This window comes from Trematomus bernacchii, unplaced genomic scaffold (genome assembly GCF_902827165.1).
Source record: "Trematomus bernacchii unplaced genomic scaffold, fTreBer1.1, whole genome shotgun sequence".
Lineage (NCBI taxonomy): Eukaryota > Metazoa > Chordata > Actinopteri > Perciformes > Nototheniidae > Trematomus > Trematomus bernacchii.
The window spans coordinates 6341766-6366882 of NW_022987705.1; the positions used below are offsets into that span (position 1 = coordinate 6341766).

Here is a 25117-nt window from a genome sequence, read left to right on the forward strand (position 1 = left end):
TATGCGGTTGTTTTTCCCAAACTCATATCCACATGGAGTTCGGTAAGAACTTTAGTGAAGAGATGCAAATCTTTCAGAGACACAAGTTGATCTTAAGTAGGAGCAGCACAGCGAATTGTGACAGATTTGATAACTTAAAGGAGTCATGATTTAAAATGTACAACGGCTGTGAAGAGCATTTTGATGATTTTCTTGCAGGTTAAAAATGAGATGCAACAGATGAATCACAGATTTCCAACATGTGGACTCTCAAGGGATGTTTCTTTATGGCCGAGGATGAAACAAAGATTTGAAAAAAAGTCTGCACTTATACTGTACATCACTTTCCCATCATCATTTCACATCCAAAGGAGAGTATAAAGCCAAACAATTAGAACATATCTCACTTCCCTGATACCTTTTTGAATTGGAACAAAACATTTCACATGCACGCAACATTCACTTCCTTACTCCAGAGAATAGGACATGTGTCTTCTAGTTTATTCTTTCTACTCTGCTCTTCAGAATAGAACAAAAACTGCAATATGAAACTAAAGTGTTCAGTCTCAGTAGGCTCCTGGCACAGAGGCACGCTCTCAATGTGAACTGACTAGTCTCTGAGATGACGTGGCCCCCCCCCCCCCACACCTACGTGTCCACTGATGTCACTGACATGGACATTTATGTAGGAAATAAGTAATAAAATAAAACTCTAGAGCACAACTTCAGGGACAGAATTAAACAAAGACTTTCACAGAGTTATGGTAAACTGGGAATGTTCCAGTTTGGTTCCCTGGTACAAGAGATTTTAGTTACTGGTAAACGTTGGAATTAGATATTATGATACAAGATCAAAGTATCATAGGACTCTTGGTTATACAAGGGCGAACCAGATACAATTTGTACCTCATGTCAGTGGAGTTTTACCAATGTTTCTTTCACGTTCCCCTTTACAGTATGCATTTGTGGCTGGGTTAGTTTTCACTTTCTATCAGATCAACCAATTGACCTCCAGCGTAACCAAGGAACTCACTTCATCATAATTAATTCAAAAGTGCTTACTTGTATTCTACCCTTCTCCACAAACCAGATACATAGGTTGGGTTTCTCAAGTTGTGAGAGCCTTTACGGCCGCAGGGATCCCCTGGGTGAGGTAACCCAATTGTATGACACAGTCATGAACTCTCTTGGCACATAGTAGTATTATTATTGAATTATTGATTGTGCTTTAGTGCAGCACGTATATTTCAGTGTGTGTATAAGTGTCCAGACAGTGGACGTCTGGCTGAGTGAGGGGCTGGTGTTACGATACTTTAAGATTTCATTTTGATTGAGTCAGCTATGGAAATAAATTGAAACTGATATCCAACTTTAGTGTAGTCTGGATGAAGTCTGGGAGGAAGGAAAAGGCAAAAGTTGAATAGAGGAAAGGTAGTTATAGGTGAATTGAACGGGATTTAAATACCAACGCACACACACAAGACACACATGCATATGGTCACAGTTCTAGTGACAGCTGGTTTTCAAACGGGACGTCTATATCCAGAGATCCGGGATAAGGCGACTCAAGGGGGGGGACAGGGGTCATATAGTTGTCGTCCCCCTAAACACACACACAACCCAAACGACATGAAAACTGAGATGCTAAGCATTCCTCCATCCTTTACCCCCCACCAGCCTCTCAGCCCTCCCTCCCTCATCTCACAAAGCCTGCTTCACCACAGCCTGGCCTAACCTTTTATTCTCAGTCATTTAATGAGTTGGTGTCGCTCTAGCCACCCTGTAATTGTACACTTGCTGAGAACTGTCATAAAACTTTTTGTTTTGTTACGCTATCAAATGGCACTAAAACTACAACCATCTCCAATCCTAACACCATATAGGGCACAGGCTTGCAATGGTTTGCAAGAAAGCTGTTGCAATATGAGAACATTTGTTCTTTAAACCTTATCCTTTTTGCTGTTGGGGTTTTCAATGTGTGAAGATAACGTTGAATCCAATGTCTGGCTGTATTCTTTTGAATTTCTCAGCCTTTTCCTTCACTTCTTTCCCCTGTCTGACTTTACTGTCAATCATAAGACTTGGCCAATGTTTGTTCTGGGTTACACAGAAGCAGTTGCAGGGCTAAATGAGTGGCTGCCAGCTATCTACAGCCAATGCCAGACCTCTCAACCGCTGAGGAACTAGCTGAATGCAATGCTGTTCCATCAAAGCACAAAAACATGGTTGAGATAGAGGCGGTAGCGAGTGGCCGTTTCTTCCTTGGAACTACGTGACTTTTGGTCCTGTTTAGCTTGGCCCACGGGTAGCTATAGCGTGCCCTACTATATCTGCGAAGTCCATTAGAGGGGACTGACGGAGGGAAGGAGGAGGGACAGACATGGGAGGGATACGGAGATAGAGGGTCCTGCTCAGAATTGGCACTACGTGAGGAAAAGCTATTCCCCACAACTGAGATACGACAAAATGAACACATTCACACACATCCTCGTACACATACTCTTTCAAATAGTCACATCCTATAGAAAAAACACTATGGTTTTCTATTATATGGTTACAGCACTTAGGAGTGGAGGCCCGTGCATTTGAGGCTTTGAGGCTTGCGCACAGCAGAAGGAGATTATGGGGGTGCAATGCCAGATATAATGTGGCTGAGACTGCATGGAGCCCTCCGGGTCTGACCTGCCTGTCAATGTGGTCGCACAGAGATGATGTCACTGCTCGCTTGCACATGTGTTGTGCAGCCGTACAAAGACATGGATGTGCAAAACCCCATTCAAGCAGACAATACAGGTTAAAGCTTATTTGTAGTTTATAACTTTTTATTGAAATTAATTGTAATGTAAACTTTAACATCATCTGTCATTATAAGCAGAATGTTATGGAGAGTGCCACTAGAGGGAGTGAATCAGGTGGCTGTCTTTTCAACTTCCCTTCTCTTCTGCCAGTTTCCTTTCAGCACAAGCTATATTTGAGGCATTGCTCTATCCATTCATCGTCAGTTAGTGTTTTCCAATGTAAGCACAAGAGTATTACAGCACACGTCAAAAGGGAGATGATGTCATGCACCGACTGCTTAATGACAGATTGCAGCCGTGCGATGTGTTCATCAATATAACCTCTCACTGACACTCAACTGAAGCAATGAGGGAAAGAAGATGTAAAGAGACACACATGTCTCTCCTTTGAATACACCCTTTCTTACTTTCTTTTTTAATCAGCTCATTGGTCCCTAATGACAATAAGGCAGTCGAGACAAAGCCATAATCACTCGTCAAAATGTAACTTGTCCAAATCCACTTTTTCCCTACAATCTTTGTCCTCCCTGTTGTTCTCAATGGTTGCAATATGATACTGTAGGTAGGGTATTCGTTTTGTCACAGCAGGGTCTCCAAAGGCAGCAATAAGTCTTTCTTAACATCATTACACCCCTAATTACCTCTGAGACTTTTCCTTTTTCAACTTTTTTCATTCACTTTTTCTCCTGTGCTTATTTCAGAAAGACAGTCACATAGACTCAAACACACACAACTACTCTGACACACAGCAAAAAACAACAAAAGAGAGGTGTTACGTGCTCAGGCTCAGCTCAGCTTCCCTCTTTGCGTAGGAGTTCAGCAACTGTCCGCTGCAGCCGTCTGGACCAGATGTAGAGGTCAGCGACCAGAGGGGCCAGCCTCAGTGTCCCTCTCTCTGTCCCAGTGGAGCTATAGACTTTATTAATCCCTTCTCCTTGGAGGGCTCATAAACTACCGCAGAAGGTCAGGGTCAGGAGAAGGACTTGTGGAAAGGATGATTGGAGGAAGATTCATAATATATAAAATAATGTTTTTCATTTGCTTTTATATTCTGCTCATATATAAAGAATTTAAATATTCTTTCAGGAGTCTTGTACATTTAGAACCTTAACAACTAAATAGGTTTCACTCAATATTGCCAATGCATGTGAATAATGATGTTTGAGGTACTCGTGCAAACATACATGGTTGTTTTTGCACTACAGACTTGAGAATACTTGAATGAAATAATTACATTTATCTGGAAGATGAGAAAAATATTTCAGCTTTTGTATGCGTGTCACAATATATAGTAACTAATTCAATGAATGTTCTTTGACTGCGGAGTGCAACCTTACTCTGATGCTTTATTAGATCTCTTTGGAGTAGCACTCAGTTTTTCCATCAACCTGCAGAAAGGGAAGTCTATGGTCCTTTGTGTGTATGAGTGTGCTACGCTTTAACTCAACGTATGTGCAGTCAGACACTGCAGCTGACACCAGGCATGGCTTTCCCTCTAGAGGTGAAAGACATTCCTAAAGTTAACTGTCCAGACTATACATGCATTAGGGGAGTGATTGTCTGGGTGAATGTGGCTGGCCAGCAAAGGCCAATAACCTCCATTGATAACTAACCTCCTGTCTGCTACTGGCCCTTTGCCTGCATCACACATCCATAGTGTTGATGATGCGCACCAAACATGAGCTAATCTAAGCAGGACTCTTTCACATTCCAGAGGGTTTAGGTGTTCAGTGTTGAAGATTGTTAAAGCAGCATCCCTCTGGACTCCAAGTGTGATGAATGAGTTTTGTTAGGGCTGGATGGTCCTCCACATTGCAGGATGTTTTCAAGAGTTACACGCTCAATAAATCTTTCCTTGTAAATAGGAGAGGAACATGCATAAACAATTGGTCTCATTTTGAGCATAATGTAAATATTTGTAGACCTCATCAAGGGGTAAAATGAGCCTCTATTTTGTGAGAGTTGGGAGCTGCCATACAGGTTACATTTGCATTTCCAGAATGATATTACAGTGAGCTAAAGTATGTGCGTCAAACCTGGGTCAAATACCATTTGAAAATAATTATTGGTGTTTGTTTTAACTTGCTGGAAGTACCAGATGGTGGGTTAGCTGCAGGATAATGTTCACAGTGTCAAGTGAGTTTTAGATAGCCCTTTAAACTCTTGCGAATGCCTTTCTTGCAGTCAATGTGCCAACTGATGAGGCAAATCCACGCTTCTGACACACCAGGAACATAAAGAACGTCTTGCAAAAGAGTTTGACCCTAGATTGATGCATGCCTTTGTGGATACTTACAGCATGTGAATCTGTTCATGATTAGGACCAGCCTATGACTGATAAGATTGATATAGCATTAGCATGAGGAGGAGATTATCTTTATGGATTTGTGCAAGATTTAGAGTTTGGGGAACATAGAGGCTAAGCTTACAGTCTTAAATGACTGCTTTTACCCATAGAGCTCTTCTGAAGCAGCCATATACTTAAGTTCCCATGCATTCCATGTATTTTTTAAGTATGTCTGTGTTTTTGTGTGTGTGTGTTTTAAGGATATGCAATCATCAAATCTAAATATTACTAAGGATCTTGATGCCCATTTCAGTGTCTTTTAATGTGTTTTCCCTTTGGATTTCAGTTTATGACCACTCTGGACACTTTAAAATGTTTTCATCCAGTGAATAAAATGTGTTGTCCTTCAGATAAATATAGTTTATGACTCTGTCCTCAATGTGGTCCAAGCAAATGTGGATCCTGGACAGATTTAGCCTTCCATTTTTGTGCTCTTTCAAATATTCCCAATCCTGCTGAAGAGTTCTTTCCAAACTCTTATTTATATACATATATATATATTTATATATATATATAATTTTCATTGGTAAAAAAGCTCAAATACATCACACAGTGTATTTTATATAGGTTGTGGATTATTTAAGTGTTAGCACATTGTTATTCAAGGATTACAAATACATACTACACAAAAATAACAATTTGTTTTCATTTTGTGCTAAGGGAGCAAGATCATTTTCAAAATGTATTTAAATAGAGGATAAGGAAAGTATTTCCTTTCTCAATTTACACATCATAAAATATGTCTGTACTAATATTTTCTCTAATGTGTTTTTTTCTTTCTCTCTTGTTTCCTTACAGGTGTAGCAGAACCCAGCCATGACGATAACCAGTAAAGGGTCAAGACGGAGGGTTTGGGTCAGCGGACCCTGTTTGTGTTCCTGGCGAGGAACGCAAGTCTTTTATTTATGCATGGTCCTTGTTCTTGTTCAGTCTGCAACTGTCTTCGGAGCACTGGAGCTCCAGCTGGATGAAGAGCAGCCGGCAGGGACCATCGTTGGTGATATCAGCGCTGGGTTACCACCTGGTGAAATCGGAGGTCTTTACTTCATCTCGGACCATGAGAGCACAGGCGTCAGCAATGATCTCAACATCGATGAAAACACAGGCATCATTACCACTGCACAACGTCTGGACCGTGAGCAGAGAGACCACTATAGCTTTATCGCTGTCACAATGACAGGAGTCACTATTGAGGTGTCGATCACCGTTAACGACATCAACGACCATGCACCTGTGTTCCCCAAAAAGAAAGCCGTTCTTAAAATTCCCGAGCACACAGCAGTTGGCACAAGGTTTTCCCTGGAGCCTGCAACAGATGCCGATAAGGACCAGCTGACCACTCAAGGCTACGCTATACGAGAGGGTAATGTAGGCCAAGCCTTTAGACTGGAGACCAAGAGAGCTGCTAACAAGGTGTTGTATCTGGATCTCGTAGTCAATGGTCTTCTGGACAGGGAGAAGCGCTCATTATACACCTTAGTCGTTGAGGCCTTTGATGGGGGCTCACCAAAAAGGATGGGATCCATGACCCTAGACGTCACTGTGACGGACATCAACGATCACGCGCCGCTCTTCAATCAGAGCAGATACCATGCTATTATCTCTGAAAGTCTCCCACAAGGAAGCAGCATCCTACAGGTTAGCTCAAGTCTTATCAGGGTTTAGACAGTGATTTGTTACTTCAATAACAGTTCCTGCGCCCGTAAATCCAAATGTTTCAGGGTATTTTCTCATTTCAGTTTCTTATCTTTCCAGGTGTTTGCAACAGATGAGGACGAAGGTGATAATGGTCTTGTCCTTTATGAAATCAACCGGCGTCAGAGTGACCCTGATCGCTCCTTTGTCATGGATATCAAGTCAGGGGTCATCACTTTGAATAGGCCCCTGGATTATGAACTGAAGAGGGTTCATGAACTGGTGGTCCAGGCCAGGGATAACGCCAGCCAACCTGAGGTAATTGCATTATGGTTATTCCTAAGAGTCCTAAAAGAAAAAAGAAAACAGAAAATAATTAACCGTATTTGTCCTCTACAATAATGCAAAGTAGATTCATTTCAGTACTCACTAACATGAACCATGTGCATTTTCTCAGGTTACCAATGCATTTGTGACCATTCATGTCCGTGACTTCAATGACAACCAGCCAACCATGACCATCATCTTTCTGAGTGAGGACGGCTCACCAAGGATCTCTGAAGGGGCCCAACCAGGCCAGTACGTAGCTCGGATTTCTGTCACAGACCCCGACTATGGAGAGTACGCTAATGTGAATGTATCTCTTGAGGGGGGTGATGGGAAGTTTGCCCTCACAACCAAGGACAGCATCATCTACCTGATATATGTTGACCAGGTCTTGGACAGAGAGGAACGGGATTCGTATGACCTGAGGGTTATGGCCACAGACTCCGGCACGCCTCCCCTCAGAGCAGAGTCATCTTTCACCATTCAGGTGATTGATGTGAATGACAACCCCCCTCTCTTTGACCAGCAGGCCTACAGACAGACTATTCCTGAGGTTGTCTATCCTGGCTCCTTTGTTCTCCAAGTTACTGCCAGGGACAAGGACCAGGGCCCCAATGGGGACGTACGATATAGCCTCCTCAAGGGCAAAAACTCTCACTCTGATTGGTTTTCCATTGACCCGGTCACAGGGATCATTACCACAGCGACAGCCCTAGATTTCGAATCAGAGCCAGCACCTAGCGTAACTGTGGTAGCAATGGATGGAGGCCGCCCGCCATTGTCTTCCACAGCCAAGGTGGACATTGTGCTCCAGGATGTTAACGATAACACACCTGTGTTCTCCAGCAACTTCTACAATGCCTCCATAAAGGAGAACACGCCAGCTGGGACCTGTTTCTTGGAGGTAAGAGAAACCATAAATACGTTTTTTTATCATTCGTTCTTTCTCTCTCATTCTTCTTCTAAAAAAAATTTCTTTTACTCTTCTTTATTTTGAAGGAAACCTGGCATTTATAATTCTCATGGGGCGCACCGTGTTGGCCACAACACTATTGTCCTACTTATGCAGCCAAAACCAAGTATTCTCTGCCTCTCCTGTACTCTCATCTCTTTATTCACTTTCTTTTGTCTCACACACTCCCCTTAAGCTCTCTCTGATTACTCCCCTGGCAACAGCCTGATTTATACATCAATATAAAAGAGTATTGAAGTCAACGTTTTGTCTGAAGTGAAAATCTGTCTCAGAGTCCTCTTTCAGGAAAGATTGGTGCACTTGGAAGCATGTGATTCATAAAAACTAGGGTGTGAGATGAGAAGCCATTCAACATGTTCATTTAGGGGTAAAAATAATTGTAAAGGTACGAGAAAGAAGAAACAGAGAAAAGGAGGCAGTCTATACCTGCATTCCTGAATCTACTTTGAGGAGATTTACTCTGTGCACGTATGTCCTCTCTCTCACCTCGTACGGTTGCCGTGGTAACCAAGCCATCAGCGTAGAGTGAGCCCTTGGTATCTCGCGGCAGCTCGGCTGTATTGCTTTTATCTTGATTCCAGCAGCTCTAATATATAAGGAGGACCTCTCTTGAGAAATGAAAAAGGATGACTGGCTGTTTGTCTTCCAGCAAGGTCTTAACTTGGTATCATGCACCGTTTAGAGTGACCAACTGTTTTTACAGGTTGGCTAAACCCCTCTGCCGTGACGCGGCTGGGAGGAAAAAGAAGCATTTCTGTTTCACAGCATTTTCAAGAAAGACTGCTGCCTGAACTTAAAAGTGCAATAGCTCTAATACATGTCTTTAAACCCCCAATCATACCAACTGGAATTTGATAAATAATGGTGGTTGAATTTCACATTCTTGCAAGTTCATTAAGCATGTATTTGGAAAGGATGGTTGGTATTCAGTGGAAAATGGCATATGGGCTTACTCCTTAGGGAGGATTGGAGATGAGGGAAATAAAACAATGTAATCAAGAGGAATGAAGATGATTTAAATAAGATTATGAGAGGTGGATTGACCTTTGAAAGGAAAGCGAAAAGAAAAAAAGGGATGTGGATAAAAAAAACGGCCTCAACATGGTATATTTCTGAGGTGTCTTTACCACCACTGACTCACCATTGCTGAATTATTGAACCCTTTTAAATTGGTCATAATGAGGCTCTGTTGAATTATTATGTCCCTCAATCAAGTACCCCATAATGTCAATTACAGCTGTTGCCACCGTTGTTATAATCAACATTTTCTAATCCTAGCCAGCAGTGATTCTGGCAGTAGGTACATGCGTAATCCCATGCAACACACTACGGGTGGTTCTGATGCCAGAGTGAGTGAATACGGCTTGAATTGCTCATTCCGGCACGTTCCTCAAGGCTCGTTTAAACAGAGCCAAGATTCCCTGGACAAGAGTCTCCCACAGGGCCGGCCATTTACAGGATAATGGTATTTGGAGTACACTTTTTTTCCTGGGCTAATGGAATATATTGCCATTCAGATAGGACACACACACTTATGCTAGACCTTTTCGCTTCAGTTTTGTTCTGTAGTTTCTCCTTTTGCCTGCCAACCAACTGTCGAGATTGTGGAGCATTTGGAATTTTATTCTGTCAAGATAGTGACAAAGTGAAGAATTGGGTCCGCTAGTCTAGTAAGCCTAGTTTACATTTTTCTGTGACGTTATTTGGCAGCTGCATTCAGGTTGTGAAGTTTCATCACGTTCCTTATAGAGTCAAGTTGAAGGCACAATGTTCTCAGAATTGTGCTAATATTTACAATAGATAACAATCACATTATACTCTTTTGGCTGGCTCGGTAAGACTTTTGGACACTTTGTGTAAAAATTGTGGAAACTCAGCAAATGTTTAATATCCAAACAAGGAAATATGTTATCAGATGATGTTTTTGAATAACTGGGACACACATAGTAGTTTTTCAATCCTTACGCTCTGTCTCTGTTGTTCTTCTTTATTTTCTTTGTTTCTCTTTATCTTTCTCATGATGTCTAATTTTATTTCACTCCACTCATGCATACACACATTTATACATGCATCAACAGTTTCAGGAAGTTTCTTATCAGTTGGGCTACTATAGTAATCTGTAATGTGCTGCGCTGTTTATACGGTCGCGACACAAAGGAGTTATTTATTTCTTGGTTTCCCTGCTTTCCTCTTCCCCCACTTCCTTAAAGTATTTCCCAGGCAGGAGATGTTAGGCTGCTTCACTCAGTTTATATGTGTGTGTGTGTGTGTGTGTGTGTGTGTGTGTGTGTGTGTGTTTGTGTGTGTGCCGGCATGCACATTCATCTTATTTGGGTTCATATCCTGAGAAGGTAAGGGTCATGAGAACAGCGCGAATTGCGGCTGATGATGATAAGTGACAAGCATATTTTAGAATGATGCACTTTGATTGTTTAAAAACTCTTATTTGCATGCAAAAATAGCTGAAATAATCTGATCTGTGTATGGACTGATTGAATTAGGTGTTTTTCTGAGACTAAGCGTATTTCCTTCCTGTGTGGGTTGTACCTTGCAGTTTTTGTCAAATCCAAGGACATGCTCACTTCCAGCATGACCTGACCGCTGGGAAGCTCCGCTCTTGCCCAGCCACAAATGTAGAACCGACAGACACATTGATGAGCTGCCTGCTAGAAGACACATTATATAATAAAATAAAAATACAAGTGGAATAATAGCACAAATTAAATAAAACAATGCAAACAAAATGGAGAATTACCTTTTAAAGATAGCTGAGAACAAGACAGCAAAACGGAAGCAAAAGATGACCATGCGTGTGTGTGTTGTGTACGCACATGTGCATGCCTGTATGTCATATACGTATGTGTACTTGTGTACACTATTGAAGCCAAGAACTATCTTTCAGCAGGTGATGCATCTCCCCTGTGATGTCAGCATGTGGTTTCTTGGTCAAGCCTGTTATACAACACTCAATCATCTGAACAGATGTACAGATGTTCTCAAATGGGAGATGTCCAAAAATGTAGAGAATAGCTTTCTGGCATTACCGTCTAAGAGTCGTGGTAGTGCACTGTCTCTTAGTAGAATACATTTTGACACCACACTTTAAAAAGAAAAAATCAGAAAACATAACAAATAACTGAGTGTTATACATGTTTTGTTATTATTATTTTCATGCCCTACACAGTCCAAGATGGTGGACAGTATATGAGAGACACACTCATAATTATTCTATGTGTACATCTTGGCTTGCACTAGGGATACAATTGTGAAGGTGGCAATAGCAGAAAGGAGCCATAAACTCAGAGAGACTGTCCGCAAAGGAACACGAATGCGCCCCAGAATATATTATAAAAAAAGCTTGCAAGCAAATCTGACATTCTGACTTGAGACTTGCAAAAGTGGTTTGAGGAGTAGGGAAAATGGAAATTATGCATCCTTAAGGGAGCATCAATATGCTCACCGAATACAATTACAATCTTCCCATTAAAATGAGAGACGCCCATATATAGACAATGAATCTCCACAGCTCATTTTGCACCAAACATCTGGTCAAGGGAAATGTAAAGCTGATGGTAAGGGATTTAATCTCACCAGTCAAATGTGGTGATACTGTATCTCCCTATGGACTACATATTTTGACCGACAGTCTACACACAAGAACATGTGAGGGTGGTGTTAAGGTGACTCAAATAGAGCAAACACATCGGAAAGGAGACTGGTTTCTTTTGACAGGTGGAGTTAGTCTGCCTGTACTTCCCTCAAAACCCAAATAAACACAGCGGGGTCTGCCTGTCAAAGCAATCAGCCCCTTTTGGTGTGAAGTCCAAAGTTTGAAAACATGTGGCTGAAGTCTATATAGTTCTATAAAAAAAGTCTAATCATATTTATAACATACACACACATGCCTGCACACTGAGACTAATCACATTTGATAAACTAGTAGAGCTAGAGACATTGCGATTAATTGAAAACAGGAAGCTGTTCTGCTTGAGCTTCCTGTAACACCGTTCCAGTCTCCTGCTGGTGTCGCACTGAAACCAGAGCCAGAACGAAACCATAGCTTCTGCTTGGAGCTTGCGCACTCTCTTGCAGCCTAAACACACACTCCAGTTTTTATTAAGCTTGAAAATGTGGGGGAAAGATGTAATTTATTGTCTGCTTGATGTCTTCCCTCAATGCTTGTTCTCGAACAGTGGCAGCTGTGCTTTAATAAGGCCCCGCTCTGTTGAAACTTTATCTTGTGTGTTTTAATTAATCTGTCAGTGTGTTTGAAATGGGAGGATCAATCGATGAGTGAAGAAAGACTGCAGGTCGAAGCGATCACTTGTCACCACATGCCTCGGTTGCATCTAACAGGTGATCAGCCTTGACTAATGTTTGGGTTTTCACACTAACGGACATCAGCGAGATAACAAATGTAGTGAATTGTTTCATGCTGTTAACAGCTGGACCCTGTTCTGTTACGCCTACGTTCTCTCCGGTTCTGTGTTTCTATCTCTTTCTCCCACCGACTCACACATCTCTCAGCTGTCAGCCATGTTGACAGCATGTGTGTGATGATGGTGTCTCTGCAATGCAAACTATTCTCATAACATCCATCATCACTTACTGTGAGCTCATCACCTGTTTTCTGCTGGAAGCTCAGATATCGCTAATAAAATCCATCTTGGTTTTACACAGATGTCTTAAAACACCTACATAATGAAGTGGGCTTAACTTATTTATATCATAGTGGTAATGTTTTTCTTCAAAGAAATACATTAAAAGCTGTAAAGATGGCAACGCTGGTCTGGTCTATCAGTCAGCTACGTAGTTTGTCGGTCCACCATTTTGATACAGACTGTAGTATCTCACTACCACTACTGGATGGATTTCCATGACGTTTTTTCCAGACGTTCATTGTGCTGGGAGGATAAATGCAAACTGACTTTAGCAATATACTGACATTTAATCTGGTGCCACCATAAGGTTGACATTCGTTGTTTTGAGAATATGCCCCCCTCCGAATGAATGTAGTAATTCTGGCGATCTCTTCCTTTTTACAACTAGCAGCATCATCACGTCCAAGTTTTATTATGCCTTGTCTGGAACTGTATCTTTATTTAGTAGTTTTTAGATTTTGTGTAGTATGCCTTTCGTTTGGTTGGCTTCAAATTGATACACAAGCAGCTCTTCTTCTCTATTTCTTACTGAGTAGCTCCTTTTGCTTCTCCAAGGGGTTTGATAAAAACGTCTATTTGAAAGAAACTGAGAGATCTGTATGAGCAAAATGCACCTGGTTCAAACTGAAGTAACCAATGAACGACACTGAAACTGAATGGTCTTTATACTTTTTCTTACATTTCGTTTTTTTGGCATAACCACCAGTTCAGAGTCTGGATCCCTGCTGACCATGATCCCTCTTTTTGCTAGAATATTTTCAGTAGCAATGAGCTTCAAAATGTTGAACTCTTATGCTGACAGATTCCTTTTTCTGCCTGAGTATTTTTCAGCTCTTTGGGGGGCTGTTGGATTGTGGCCCGAGTTGGTTCAATCATCCTTTTTTCTTTCTTTTGCCTCCTAGCAGCAGTAGTTTGGTTCCATATCACTAGCTGTTGGCATATGCTGTGTTTTAACCCTATCAGCGTGTTCATTCATGTGTGATCTGACTGGCTGATGCTCTGTGGAGAGGATGGCCTCACGCCTCATTAAGCCCAATACTCTCTACCATATGGCAGTGAAGGGTTTTCTTCTCTCACTCTTTCCTTCTTTCTCCAGTCTGACTGGTTTCTATTCCAGTTCTTCATCTCATCTGTTAGTGAGTATCTCAATTTCCATTCTTTCTTTTTTCCCCTTAACTTTATACCTCACGTCACGTCTCATGGGCATTTAACCTTATGGCTTCTGTACTGGTCTCAACTTTATCCTTTCCTTTGCTATTTTAAAGCAATCAATCTCCCATCAGTGACTAACACTATCATGGAAATAATTAATTTCTTTGTCTTTCTCTGCATCCGTGGACCTACACAAATAAATGTTTTATTGCATCAGTTTTACTTCTCAACGTTCTTTAACCTATTTTACTTTTTATTATTATTGGGGTGTTACTGTAAGTCTAGGAAATGCCACAGAATCATCCTGATTATTCATACACAATTTCCCATAGCATCTAGTTGTATATACACATTGTTTCTTTTGTCTGACCAAATATTCAGAACTCAAATATGTTACATTTATAATCAAATGAATAATCGAACAAAGTGATTCGCGGTTTTGGGTTCAAGATGATGCAACACTTCCTGAGAATCAACAATTATACTCTCTTCTAATGGCAAAAAGGTGTATGGAAAAGAATTGTATGAATCAATATGTGCGGCAAGTTCTTACAAGGTGCAGTCAAAATACTGAAACTCCCCTAATCTTAGTGACACACCGATATTAAACAGCTGCAGGCACAGGATCCTCCATACAAAACACAGACAAATCTGTAGCCATTCACACACGCATTTTCTATCTGTCTCTTCTCCCCATCCTATCTTTCTGTTCCAGCTTTTGCATTGTGTTTCTTTTCAAACGTATCTGCCATCCAGACGTCCCTCTCTATCTCTGTCTGGGCCTCCATTCTGTCCGTGTCTCATCTCTTATTGCCTCTCACTCCTTCACCGAGTGAGAGGAATAAACTCACAGACCTTACACACACACACACACACACACGCCACACGCGAGCGGCAGGTGATCTTGAGGCCCTTCAGAGTTCATTTGGTCACACTAATCTAATTTCATGACACGTTGAGTTAAGTTGGTGTAAATTAGTATGCTTCCTGTGTTTCTCTAAATTGTATTTGCTTTGGGAAGGTTCCTGCAGTTTGGGACAGCAGGTGGTCGATAAGTTAGGGGTGAAGGGCGGTACAAGTGCTTGTTTCCCAGTGTATCAGATTCTGTCATTTCGGCTTTACAGAGAGATGGATGATAGATTTGAAGTCGCAATTGGGTGTAACCAAGAGTTTTGTGTCATAGCCTGCTAAAATGATATGAATGAAAGTCACTTGCCTTTGTTGTTATTTTTTGCGCTCCTCTAGGGCATGACTTTGTTTTTGCGTCTGCGTGTGTGGGTGTGCTTCAAAGTTGAAGCAGCTGCCCTGAAGCTATTGTCTGGCTGCTATTGTTCCTCTGGTGTTGTGTCTGTCCCAGCACTCTTCACACAATTTATATTTTCCTCTCAGGGGTCAAAGACTGTGCAGCTACAGATATTTGTTTTCTCAAATGAATCATTAATTTAATCATCTCACTTGTACTTTTGACATCCTTTTCACCTCAGGAACTCAAACGCGAAGAGATGCTGAGAGAAGCGGAGAGGGAAATGTTTGTATTGCAGATCTAGTGTTGCGTTCGTGGTGCCAAAATACACAGTATTAAACAATACCGCTGGTCTATATGAGATCACAGAAATGGCACGGGACTGACAAAAAGGATTTTATATTCAATATGGTCCATATCACGTCCCTCGCTTTCTTTACATCTCCCAGAGGCATTTCATGCGTGCACCTCATATTGTCTTTCCTTGGATTTGATCTTTTATAAGGATAGTTCTCACCATAAGTTGTCTATTAAAGGTTAGAGCAAAACCAGAGAGAGTGAAAAAAAAGTTTCCACTACCCTAGAGTGGAATATTTTACTACTTCCCACCTGCCTACTATACCCTCCGCTAACCCCCATTTTCCCTCTTTTTTTGGATTGCTGCCTGGTTTTACCGAGCTGTACTATGCATGAGCTGAAGTGTGGCATTTCACTGTAAATATATATTATGCACATTTCTGATGATGAAACATAGGATTTAGTAGTATACATCTAAATAAAAGCATATACAGTGCAGCACAGAAGCACAGGATGAAACCGAGGCCCATAAGCTTTATGGATACAAACCACAGAAGAGACATTTCCACTGTGGGTCTCCATACATGCGAGCGTGCATGTGTGTTTGTGGTGGCTGGCTGCGGTGTGTCCGACAGGGTTGGAAGACCTAAAGAAGTGGAAATAACTTTACTGTGTGCATGGGCAACTGCTGTAAGGGCGACCGCACGACGATGTATGAAAGAGTGATGACAGTAAATGGAGAGGTGATCAGAAAGAGAAGGAAAATGTTGGAAGAGAAAATCAATACACACAAGAAACATTGATTAGAGCTTGATTATTAACCTTCTCTTAATCCCTCTGGAGGTTCCTCTGAACTGCAGCCTTCTGGACTCAATGAACCCATGCAGGATGAGCAGAATATGAATTTAATAAGAAGCTTTAAGATGAGTAATAAACCTAAGTGTGGCTTGGAGTTCTTAGAAAAGTATACTCTGTTTATCGAGTCTTCGACATTCTTTCAATGTATTGGGCCAAGGTCAATCAATTCAGCACAAAAAGCTGTCATATTTCCTAATATCCACTCGCTGTAATATGTGTAAGGTCCAATGACATTAACACCATTAATATAACTATAAATACATGCCTCTGAGTTTGCTATTCATCAATAAAGGCTTTGTTTATTTCTCTAAGATCTTGAGTTTAAACATTCTTGACAAGGCGTGTGGCTTTCATACTGTACTCTGGTCATTGAAAATGTTGCTTTCAGGGTGGTCTATCTTCTTCTGTCCAACCATACTGTAACTCTTTAGTAAGAAAAGGGACTCTCCATCTTTCCCTTACCGTGCCTTTCAGTATTCCCACCCTACAATTAGGACACCGCTCTTATAAGGACGTTTAAAAAAAAAACTTTCATAGGATCATGTCTTGCAGTCAGATCATGCACACAATGTTTATGTTGGAGTTGTGTCAGGACTCTAAGATGAATCTATCTGACATGAAACAGTACTCGCTTTGTATTTTTTCAACCTCACACTGAGTACATTTGCAGGCATTTGGCCTGAGCAATAGGTGTTGCCTGAGGTTGGGTAAATCATCTGATTTGGCCTGTGTCCTGTGTCGCTGTTGCAAGTGATTTAACTTTTAGACTAAGGATGTGTCAGATTTAATGTCAATTTAGGAGAAGCAACATTTCTGGTGCATGTGGCCCAAATTCAGCTCCGTGGTTTTGGACCAGATTTACAGCGGCCTACACACCTGAGAGTGCAGTATGCTGTTTAGGAAGTTCTTTATACTCCTTGGAATAAATCTCTTAGTTTTTAATAACATATCCATCCCGCATAATGTCGCAGTCCAAGTGCTACTAGAAGATGTTCTCAAATCAAAGTGCAAAGACGTCAAAAAGGCAGACGACATCTACTTTACTGGAAACTGCTGTCGCAAATTCAGGATTTTTTTGGACACACTCAGCTCCATTTGCTTGAAGATGTTGCTGTACTCCTACTGCAGGCATCAGAGGAACTGAATACAGCAGGGAGTACACCAGCCATCTTTAAATGTCAACGTCTGGTGCCCTAGCTGCTGTCACTCACCACAGCTTAATGTTTTCACATCATGGCTCAGCAGAGCGGGACTGTTGCGGAAAGTGACAGCAGATGGTTGGTTGGAAGATGAAAAGAGATACATTTTTCATTGAATCTGATGTAGTATTCATTCATTTTCACACAACGGGAAGAAATACATCTTTTGGGTCTTTTCCATGTCTTGACAAAGAATGTTTTGAAGACGGGGATATGAAATATTCTTCTCAATGCCAACTCAACTTCATAAAAAGAAATACATTCAGCCACAAATCACAAGAAATACATCTCAAAGAAGATCAATAAAATAGCTCTTGCTTTAAACAGTATGCATGCAAACATACACAACACCTTTTAGACTTTATGTGAATCATCTTACTAGGTTAGTCATTGTTTTAAATGGTAGTTGTGGTAGCTTCATGCCCACAGGAAAATGAAGGGCTGTATGTTTTGTAAGGTGTGTGGAAGAGAGTGTAAACAGTGTCTGCTAATGATTGTACAAACCATCCTCTCAGGACTGTCAGCCTGGATTGTAAATGGAGAAACCCTGTTCTATTGGTGATGCACAGACTCAGTGTAGCTGTAGTAGAGGCAGACATTAAGGCAATACAGCCTCTCTTGTTCACACACCCAGGAAATATACCCAAACACACACACACACATACCATGTTCCACACAGACACTCAGACACGTGCACATTGTTAAACACTCACAACACTGGCGGGCTGTTGAGAGTTTCGTGCGTCGCTCCAGGGGACGATTAAACAAGATCTGCTTGATTGCAAGAATCTTGGAGTGCCGGATCTGCCGCTCTAATACCGGATACAAGGGCTAATGTGAATCCATAGAAGGGTATTTTCTCCTCTGAAGGGTTTGTTTCTTATCTAAAGACTTGTTCTTTCAAGTAGTCATGCACACGGATAAACTGAGATCACAGTAAGTGCAGAACAGATGATACTGCTTAGTTTGTGAATGATGTGTAATGCCATGTGCACAACAATACACCCATGTTGTAATGAGGCTTGCATTGGCTATAAGGAAGTGCCAAAGTCTGATCTTGGATGATCAAAATCATTTATTGAAATGTCAAAAGGATATTTTCATCAAATATATTCAGCTTTTAACCGTTATCTTTTTCTATATAGCAGACTAAACATTTTTTCACAAACAATTCTTCCTTTTTCTTTTATCTACTCAACTGATCAGAAAGTAAGATGCATAGAAATTATAAATAAATGGGAAAACATACATTTAAATGCAGCCTGCTTACAGAGGTTGCTCGGTAGTTTCTTTGCTCACGCTCTGACACACACAAGCCAGTCACAGTCACAAAATATGTATACTCATAATTATATACAAAATAATGTCTAATGTTTTAAGCATGAACATACATATTTCATTATGATGAGCTGAATATATGGATGATTCAGACATGAAGAGAAGGACAGATTTCAGTCAGCAAGTGAGGGTACAAACATGAAATAGAAGAGAGTGATGAAAAGCCTGGCTGCATGTGGTGTGAAAGCATGAATGCAGGATGCAGCGGAGGTGCTGATGGTTACCATGACAATGAGATGAGTAGAAGGGGGGTCAGAGGAGGTGGGGCCGAGCCAATTCATCACCGTTTACTCTTGTGTGTGTGTTGTGTGGCTTCACCTCTATCCGTCTGGGTACGCCCTTGAAACAGGCTATTTCTCGCTCTCATACCTTGCTTGCACACACGTTTACACATTCAGTAATGAAAAAAGTAGAGCAGTGCAGTGGAGAATTGAATGGGAAGCAGAGAGGTAGAGGGCAGACCAGCCAAGCAGGAAGTCTACTACAGTATTTTCCAGGGAGAGTAAAAGAAGACAAATTATTCCTTTCAGTCTTCGGTCCTTTTAAACAGCCGGCCATTCACTACATTGTTTAAAACACATTATCTTTAAGGACATACACAGTGAGAGTGGTATCACAAAAGGCCAAAGTGCTACTGATTAGATGATAATGGCTGCAATGTAGGGTCCCTTTTTGTCTTTGCAAATTAAAACGGGCAGATGAGTGCAGATTGGACTCTGTGTGTGCATGTGTGTGTGTTCAGGGGAGGAATCTTCCATCTTGAGGTATTTTGCATTGCTGTTAGGGGGAGAGCGGGGTCATGTTATTGTAACTGGGCACAGAGAGGAGCAGGCATACAGTCTTCATATGAACACTCACCTTTGTGAAGGATGATCGCCATTACTTCATACAGATAGCATGTGTATGCGTGCATGTGTGTGGTGGGGGAAGCTTGATGGTTTTTCAAAGGGTTGGAGCCATCGTTCAGCCGTAGCCATGGTAACAGGACTCTCAGGACCACATGGAGGGAAGAAAGGGGGGGAAGACGGGGAGACAGAGTGAATAATGGGGAGTTGTGTCAGCGTCTGTCTGAATCTTATGATAAGCGATGATGTAAATCTGCACCTCCATAGAGCAAAAATGGAATGCAGTTTATCTAGCCACATCACAAAATATAGTCACATTTAAAATGTATACCGAATTACATAAAAGGTGTCAGAAATACACAATGAAAACAAAATATACAGCCCGAAATTGATGCTGCCCAGGTTATATGTAAGATACATAAAAATAAGGCAATAACTCCACATTCAAGTTGTACAAATATGTGTGCTACAGAATTATATGCAACTTTACCTTTTATAACAGCTCCCATAGTCCCCTTTGGGTAAGAAGTGAATTCTTGAGGCCAAAAAACATATAAACTTCTTTATATACCTCTAAGGAAACAGACCCCAATACTGCGCGGACAGATAAGTGTGTGTGTGGGTGTGTGTGTGTGTGTATGTGCGTAAGCGCTCAGCCTGCTATTCCAAAGCCTAAAGTGTGACTTAATGTGAGGTTAACAATTCTCAGCCAGCTGAAAAGAGACACCATGTGCGGGTTTTATTTGCAACACCTTTAAATCCCTGCGGTCCGCCGCTGCTTTGAGGTAAACTGAGGTAATGCTTTGTCCTCAACTGTAAATACTCCATGCATGAGCCAGCTCCACTGGCACAGCAGTAGGTTAGACATAGTGGTTTGAATTAGCAGAAAAGTACATTCTTGATTAAGTTCATTCTCTGCTTTTTCTCGCTGCGTCTTTTCTTTCTTGCTTATCTAAACTGACGGTTCAGGTTTGCTCCAGCTTTTTTGTCTCCTCCATCCACAATACTTCCCCTTCTGTCTCTTTCAATTCAGCAGAGAATGTTGACAAGCGCACACACTTACGCACACAGTTTACTCAGCCTCCAACCGTGGCTCTAAATGGAATCCTTTGTTTTCCTAATTGTCAAATTAAACATGTCACTATTTGAATAGGACACACATACGCCAGCTGCCAGCTCACCAAATGGAGAAATGGGGGGTTTGGCCCGTATTCAATTAAGGCTCAATCCCCTTCCCCCTCAAAAAAAGAAAAACTACTTGTACATCCTTGAAATATCTTTCTTTCACATACACATATATGCATTCACACACACACACACAATGAGGAGAGTATGGGGAGAATGCGGTGCAATCTTTTGTCTGTCACAGAGTGAGGCAGGATGGACGACCCCCTCATCTGGTAACAATCACCTCACAGGCCGCCTCAGCCTCAGTCTGTTGCTTGTGTGTGTGTGTATTTCAGCTTGTGTAGTGCCCATGAGCATGCATTCAAGTATATGTGTGTGTTTATGTGTGGGTTTCTAATCCCACAGTGCCACTCGAAAGCCCCATCTATCCTACTCCTGTCTGTTAAATATGAAGAAGGAGAAACGAGGGGTCAGCTTTCAAAACGGAAAACTCACAACATGTAATAGAACAGGCACTTTCTTAGTTTCTTCTATATATGTTTCCTTCTTATGTGGGTGATTATGCTTTTATATTACTTTGCTCAGTGGATATTCTGTTCACAGTCCAATCAGACATCCTCCATTTTGCACATTAGTCTGGCCTTTCCTCCAGCTGCCTCTCGCTCATAGTGAAATAAAGTGGACCCTGTAGTGCTGTCCAGGCTGCCCGCAGCTCCATACAATGTTCACCTATATTTCACACTGCGAGACCAATACTCCTGGTTTTTCCCTGATGAATGCTGCGAGATGTTTTGTATAGGAAGGATCATTTAGCTTAATTAATGTCCTCCTGCTGCACGGCCCCCGAAGACACATAATTAAGGCTTCGAATTCAGAGCCGTCTTTATTGGTTTAGGATTCAATAGAGCGGGGACTTGAACCTTGGCTTTGTGTGCAATCAGTGGCTCATTTAGTATTTCTGAAACAGGTGTAGGTTCTCCATGGGAACGGTTTTTCAGGGAGTTAAAGAAAATCTTATTAAAAAAAAAAAGACTTATAAATCATAGAATTGCTGCAAAGGTAATATGTAACATTTTAATCCATATCCTTCAGTTAGATTTACATTTATCCCCAGGAAAAAAAAAACAGTTTCTCAGATTTTTGAAGGAAAGCTTTTTACTTTCCTAACCACCTTTTGTCACATCATCTTTTTTGGTTGGCTCCAATGCCACTCACCCTGTGCACTGTGTAATAAAGCGATTTGGCTTCTTCTTTCCCCTGCCAATTCATCCCGGTGATTTAAAGGACTGTAGTCAGGTCCACATTTTCAAAAGGTTAGTTTTGATGAATAAGACTTCTTCTGGCACAGCTCTCTGGGCGTCTGAGAGATTGTGTGTGTGTGTGTGTGTGTGTGTGTGTGTGTGTGTGTGTGTGTGTGTGTGTGTGTGTGTGTGTGTGTGTGTGTGTGTGTGTGTGTGTGTGTGTGTGTGTGTGTGTGTGTGTGTGTGTGTGTGTGTGTGTGTGTGTGTGTGTGTGTGGTGTGTGTGTGTGTGTGTGTGTGTGTGTGTGTGTGTGTGTGTGTGTGTGTGTGTGTGTGTGTGTGTGTGTGTGTGTGTGTGTGTGTGTGTGTGTGTGTGTGTGTGTGTGTGTGTGTTGTGTGTGTGTGTGTGTGTTGTGTGTGTGTGTGTGTGTGTGTGTGTTGTGTGTGTGTTGTGTTGTGTGTGTGTGTGTGCCTCGACTTACATCACCACGGCATGATGTACACCAGAGAGCATTTGGCTGAAATCCTAAATGAGATACATTGAGTCGCCAGGGAAACAGATCAAATGATGCCTGAGTTTTTTTTTATTCTTACTTTGAGTGTTTAAAATATACAACCAAGATCTAAAAAAAAAAGCATACACACAGAAAGAGAGAAAGAGAAGAGGATTGAGAGACGAAAATGAGATGGACAGGCGTGCAGGTGGACCTGCTAACAGGCTCATATTCAGCTATGTGCACGATTTCATGGTCTTTCTGTCTCAGTGTCCCAGTATACGAGGTAATCGCAATGCTGGTGGTCTGCATTGAGTTAGCGTGCTGAGTGTTCCATTAATCCTGCTGTGTTTCACGTTGCCTACTGCAACACACTCACAAGCACACACACACAACGCACAGCAGAGATCTTTGGCCAAGATAGAAGAGAGCTGTGGCAATTATACACCTAATAAATCAGTCATTCACTCAGTTTTGGATGAGTGCCTATTTGTTTCTAGACACTGCTGACCTTTACACATACACATGTTCATACACATATAGAAACTCATATGCATGCAGGCTCACAAATAGAGAATTTTATAATAACATTCATCCGGAGGTCATCTTGGCAGGATTTTGTTCATTTTACACACACAAAAAAAACAAATATTTCATAGCTGACAGCTGGATTATGAATTGACTTGACTGTGGTTCCAAGAATGCCACAGTGGACACTACTTTCGTTTGTTGGAGGGTTGAACCGAGACCGAGACAGGCTCCTTTGGATTCCATTGTTGGGTGGAGCGATGTATGTGAGACCTGGATCAGGGGCGTAAACATATAGCCTGTTTTAGCCATCAGTCTCTCCCACTTTTGGAAACCTATAAGACGAGGGTTGGGGTTCCTCCCTGTGTCCCGCACTAAGCGAGGGATTGGGCCTAGCTGGGCAAAACAGGATGACTGTGTCAAATGTACTGCCGTTTTCTCAGGTGTGAGAGACAAAGGTACATTTACATCCCAACACCTGTGACAGAATTACAGCTGACAGCTCCATCCTCGAGGCTTACCCGCAACATTCCCCACAAATTCATATTCATGTTCGCCAAACAGGGACACCCTACAGTATAATTGAAAGAATGCAGCAGGGCAAAGGTTTGACTGACATGCAGGAGTTGCCAGGTTTAGTGTCAACTTAAATCTTGTATTGGTTATGACATAGGATGTAGGGAATACGATGCCAGGCTGATATCAGATAGTCTTCTTGACATCTCTCAGACATTGCAGTTTGCATTAATGGAATGCTATGGAAAATGGAAGACTATGCACAAATTGGCGAGGTAAATGCATTAAGCAGACCTCGACATTTGGATAGATTCATTGTTACACAGTAGCTTTTAAATCCTTGTAATCACACATGGAACTGATTTCACTATGAATAATTAGTGAAACTGAACTGAACTCCTCGTGGAAGTTGACTAATTATGTTGTAATGTTTTCCCATTCTTTGTTTTGGTCCTTGGCTTGGTCCTTTATAGAGTACTAAGAGATTGTGATACAGTGCCCACTATGGCGCCATAGTCATACCAATGAAAGTGGCTTTTTGGTGCATAAAATGTTTTTCAGGCTTTTGCCCATTTTGGATCAAAGCACATGCGCATAAGTCTTTTAAAAGTGAGCGGATTTAATATTTGCACATGAATGACTGTTATATAATTAGAACTTTCGTTGTTCTTGAACCTAATAGCTCAAATTTGAAAAGTACAAAGAGTAAATTCTCTATGGGATCAGATGAGGAGATAACAGCAACTACTTAAACCTTTTCAACTGAGGCCCCAGCACATTATGTAATTGTTCTAACCTCTATGGACTTCAATACAAGTGACACCATTTTTCTCCTCTAATGGTGGTGGCCCCTCTATTTGGTGTCCGCACCCCAGTTTGGGAACGACTGCTTTAGGTTGAACGCCACCTTTGAGACATAAGAGGTAGAAGTCAGGTTTGGTTAGCCAACAGACCACAGAGCCAGCGCAGAGGTAATGTGAGATGCAGACTATAGCAGACCTATGGAAAGAGAGAGACGTCCGTTTATAGTCCAGCTATAGCGATTTAATCTGTGCTATTAAGCTGGCCAGTGGCGTCTCTTCTGGTCCTCTTATTGGACATTTCAAAGGGAGCTATAACTGTGATTTACTGTGGTCATTTCTCAAATAGTCTCTGTTCTTTTTCCTCACCACCCTTACTTAGTCTGTCTTATCGTACCGTTCCTATGAGCCCTGACACACACATGCATTCAGTTTGATAATGAAACCACCATTTACAGTACAGTATGTGGTGTGTTTATACATGCAGTAAACCTCAGAGACTCTGTGTACACACTTGAGTCTGTGTTGTATTTCCCAGCAGGGTCTCTGAGGTTAGGTCTCATGTAACCCACCCCTCCCTGTTTTTAACTTCAGTGACCCCCTCGACCTCACTTCGATGTCCTGATCAATTACAGCCTCGATAATCACTTGAGGAACCCCCCCCCCTTCCTCACCCCCACCACTTTCCCTTCTCACTCTATCCCCTCAGATCATTTTGGTCTTGGGGAAGTGAAGCATGAATGTTGGCTGCATATCAAC

General features: G+C 41.6%; 1 protein-coding gene across 1 annotated transcript in view; it reads left to right on the forward strand.

Moving 5' to 3' along the window:
* The window catches only part of LOC117490670 (protocadherin-16-like), an 89839-nt gene that overhangs the window by 7690 nt on the left and 57032 nt on the right, over positions 1 to 25117 (forward strand). The window contains exons 2-4 of the mRNA XM_034140445.1: positions 5923 to 6762; positions 6880 to 7077; positions 7217 to 7990. Of these exons, the coding sequence (XP_033996336.1) occupies positions 5941 to 6762; positions 6880 to 7077; positions 7217 to 7990 (1794 nt within the window). The 5' untranslated portion in view covers positions 5923 to 5940. The remainder of the gene's footprint in view (positions 1 to 5922; positions 6763 to 6879; positions 7078 to 7216; positions 7991 to 25117) is intronic.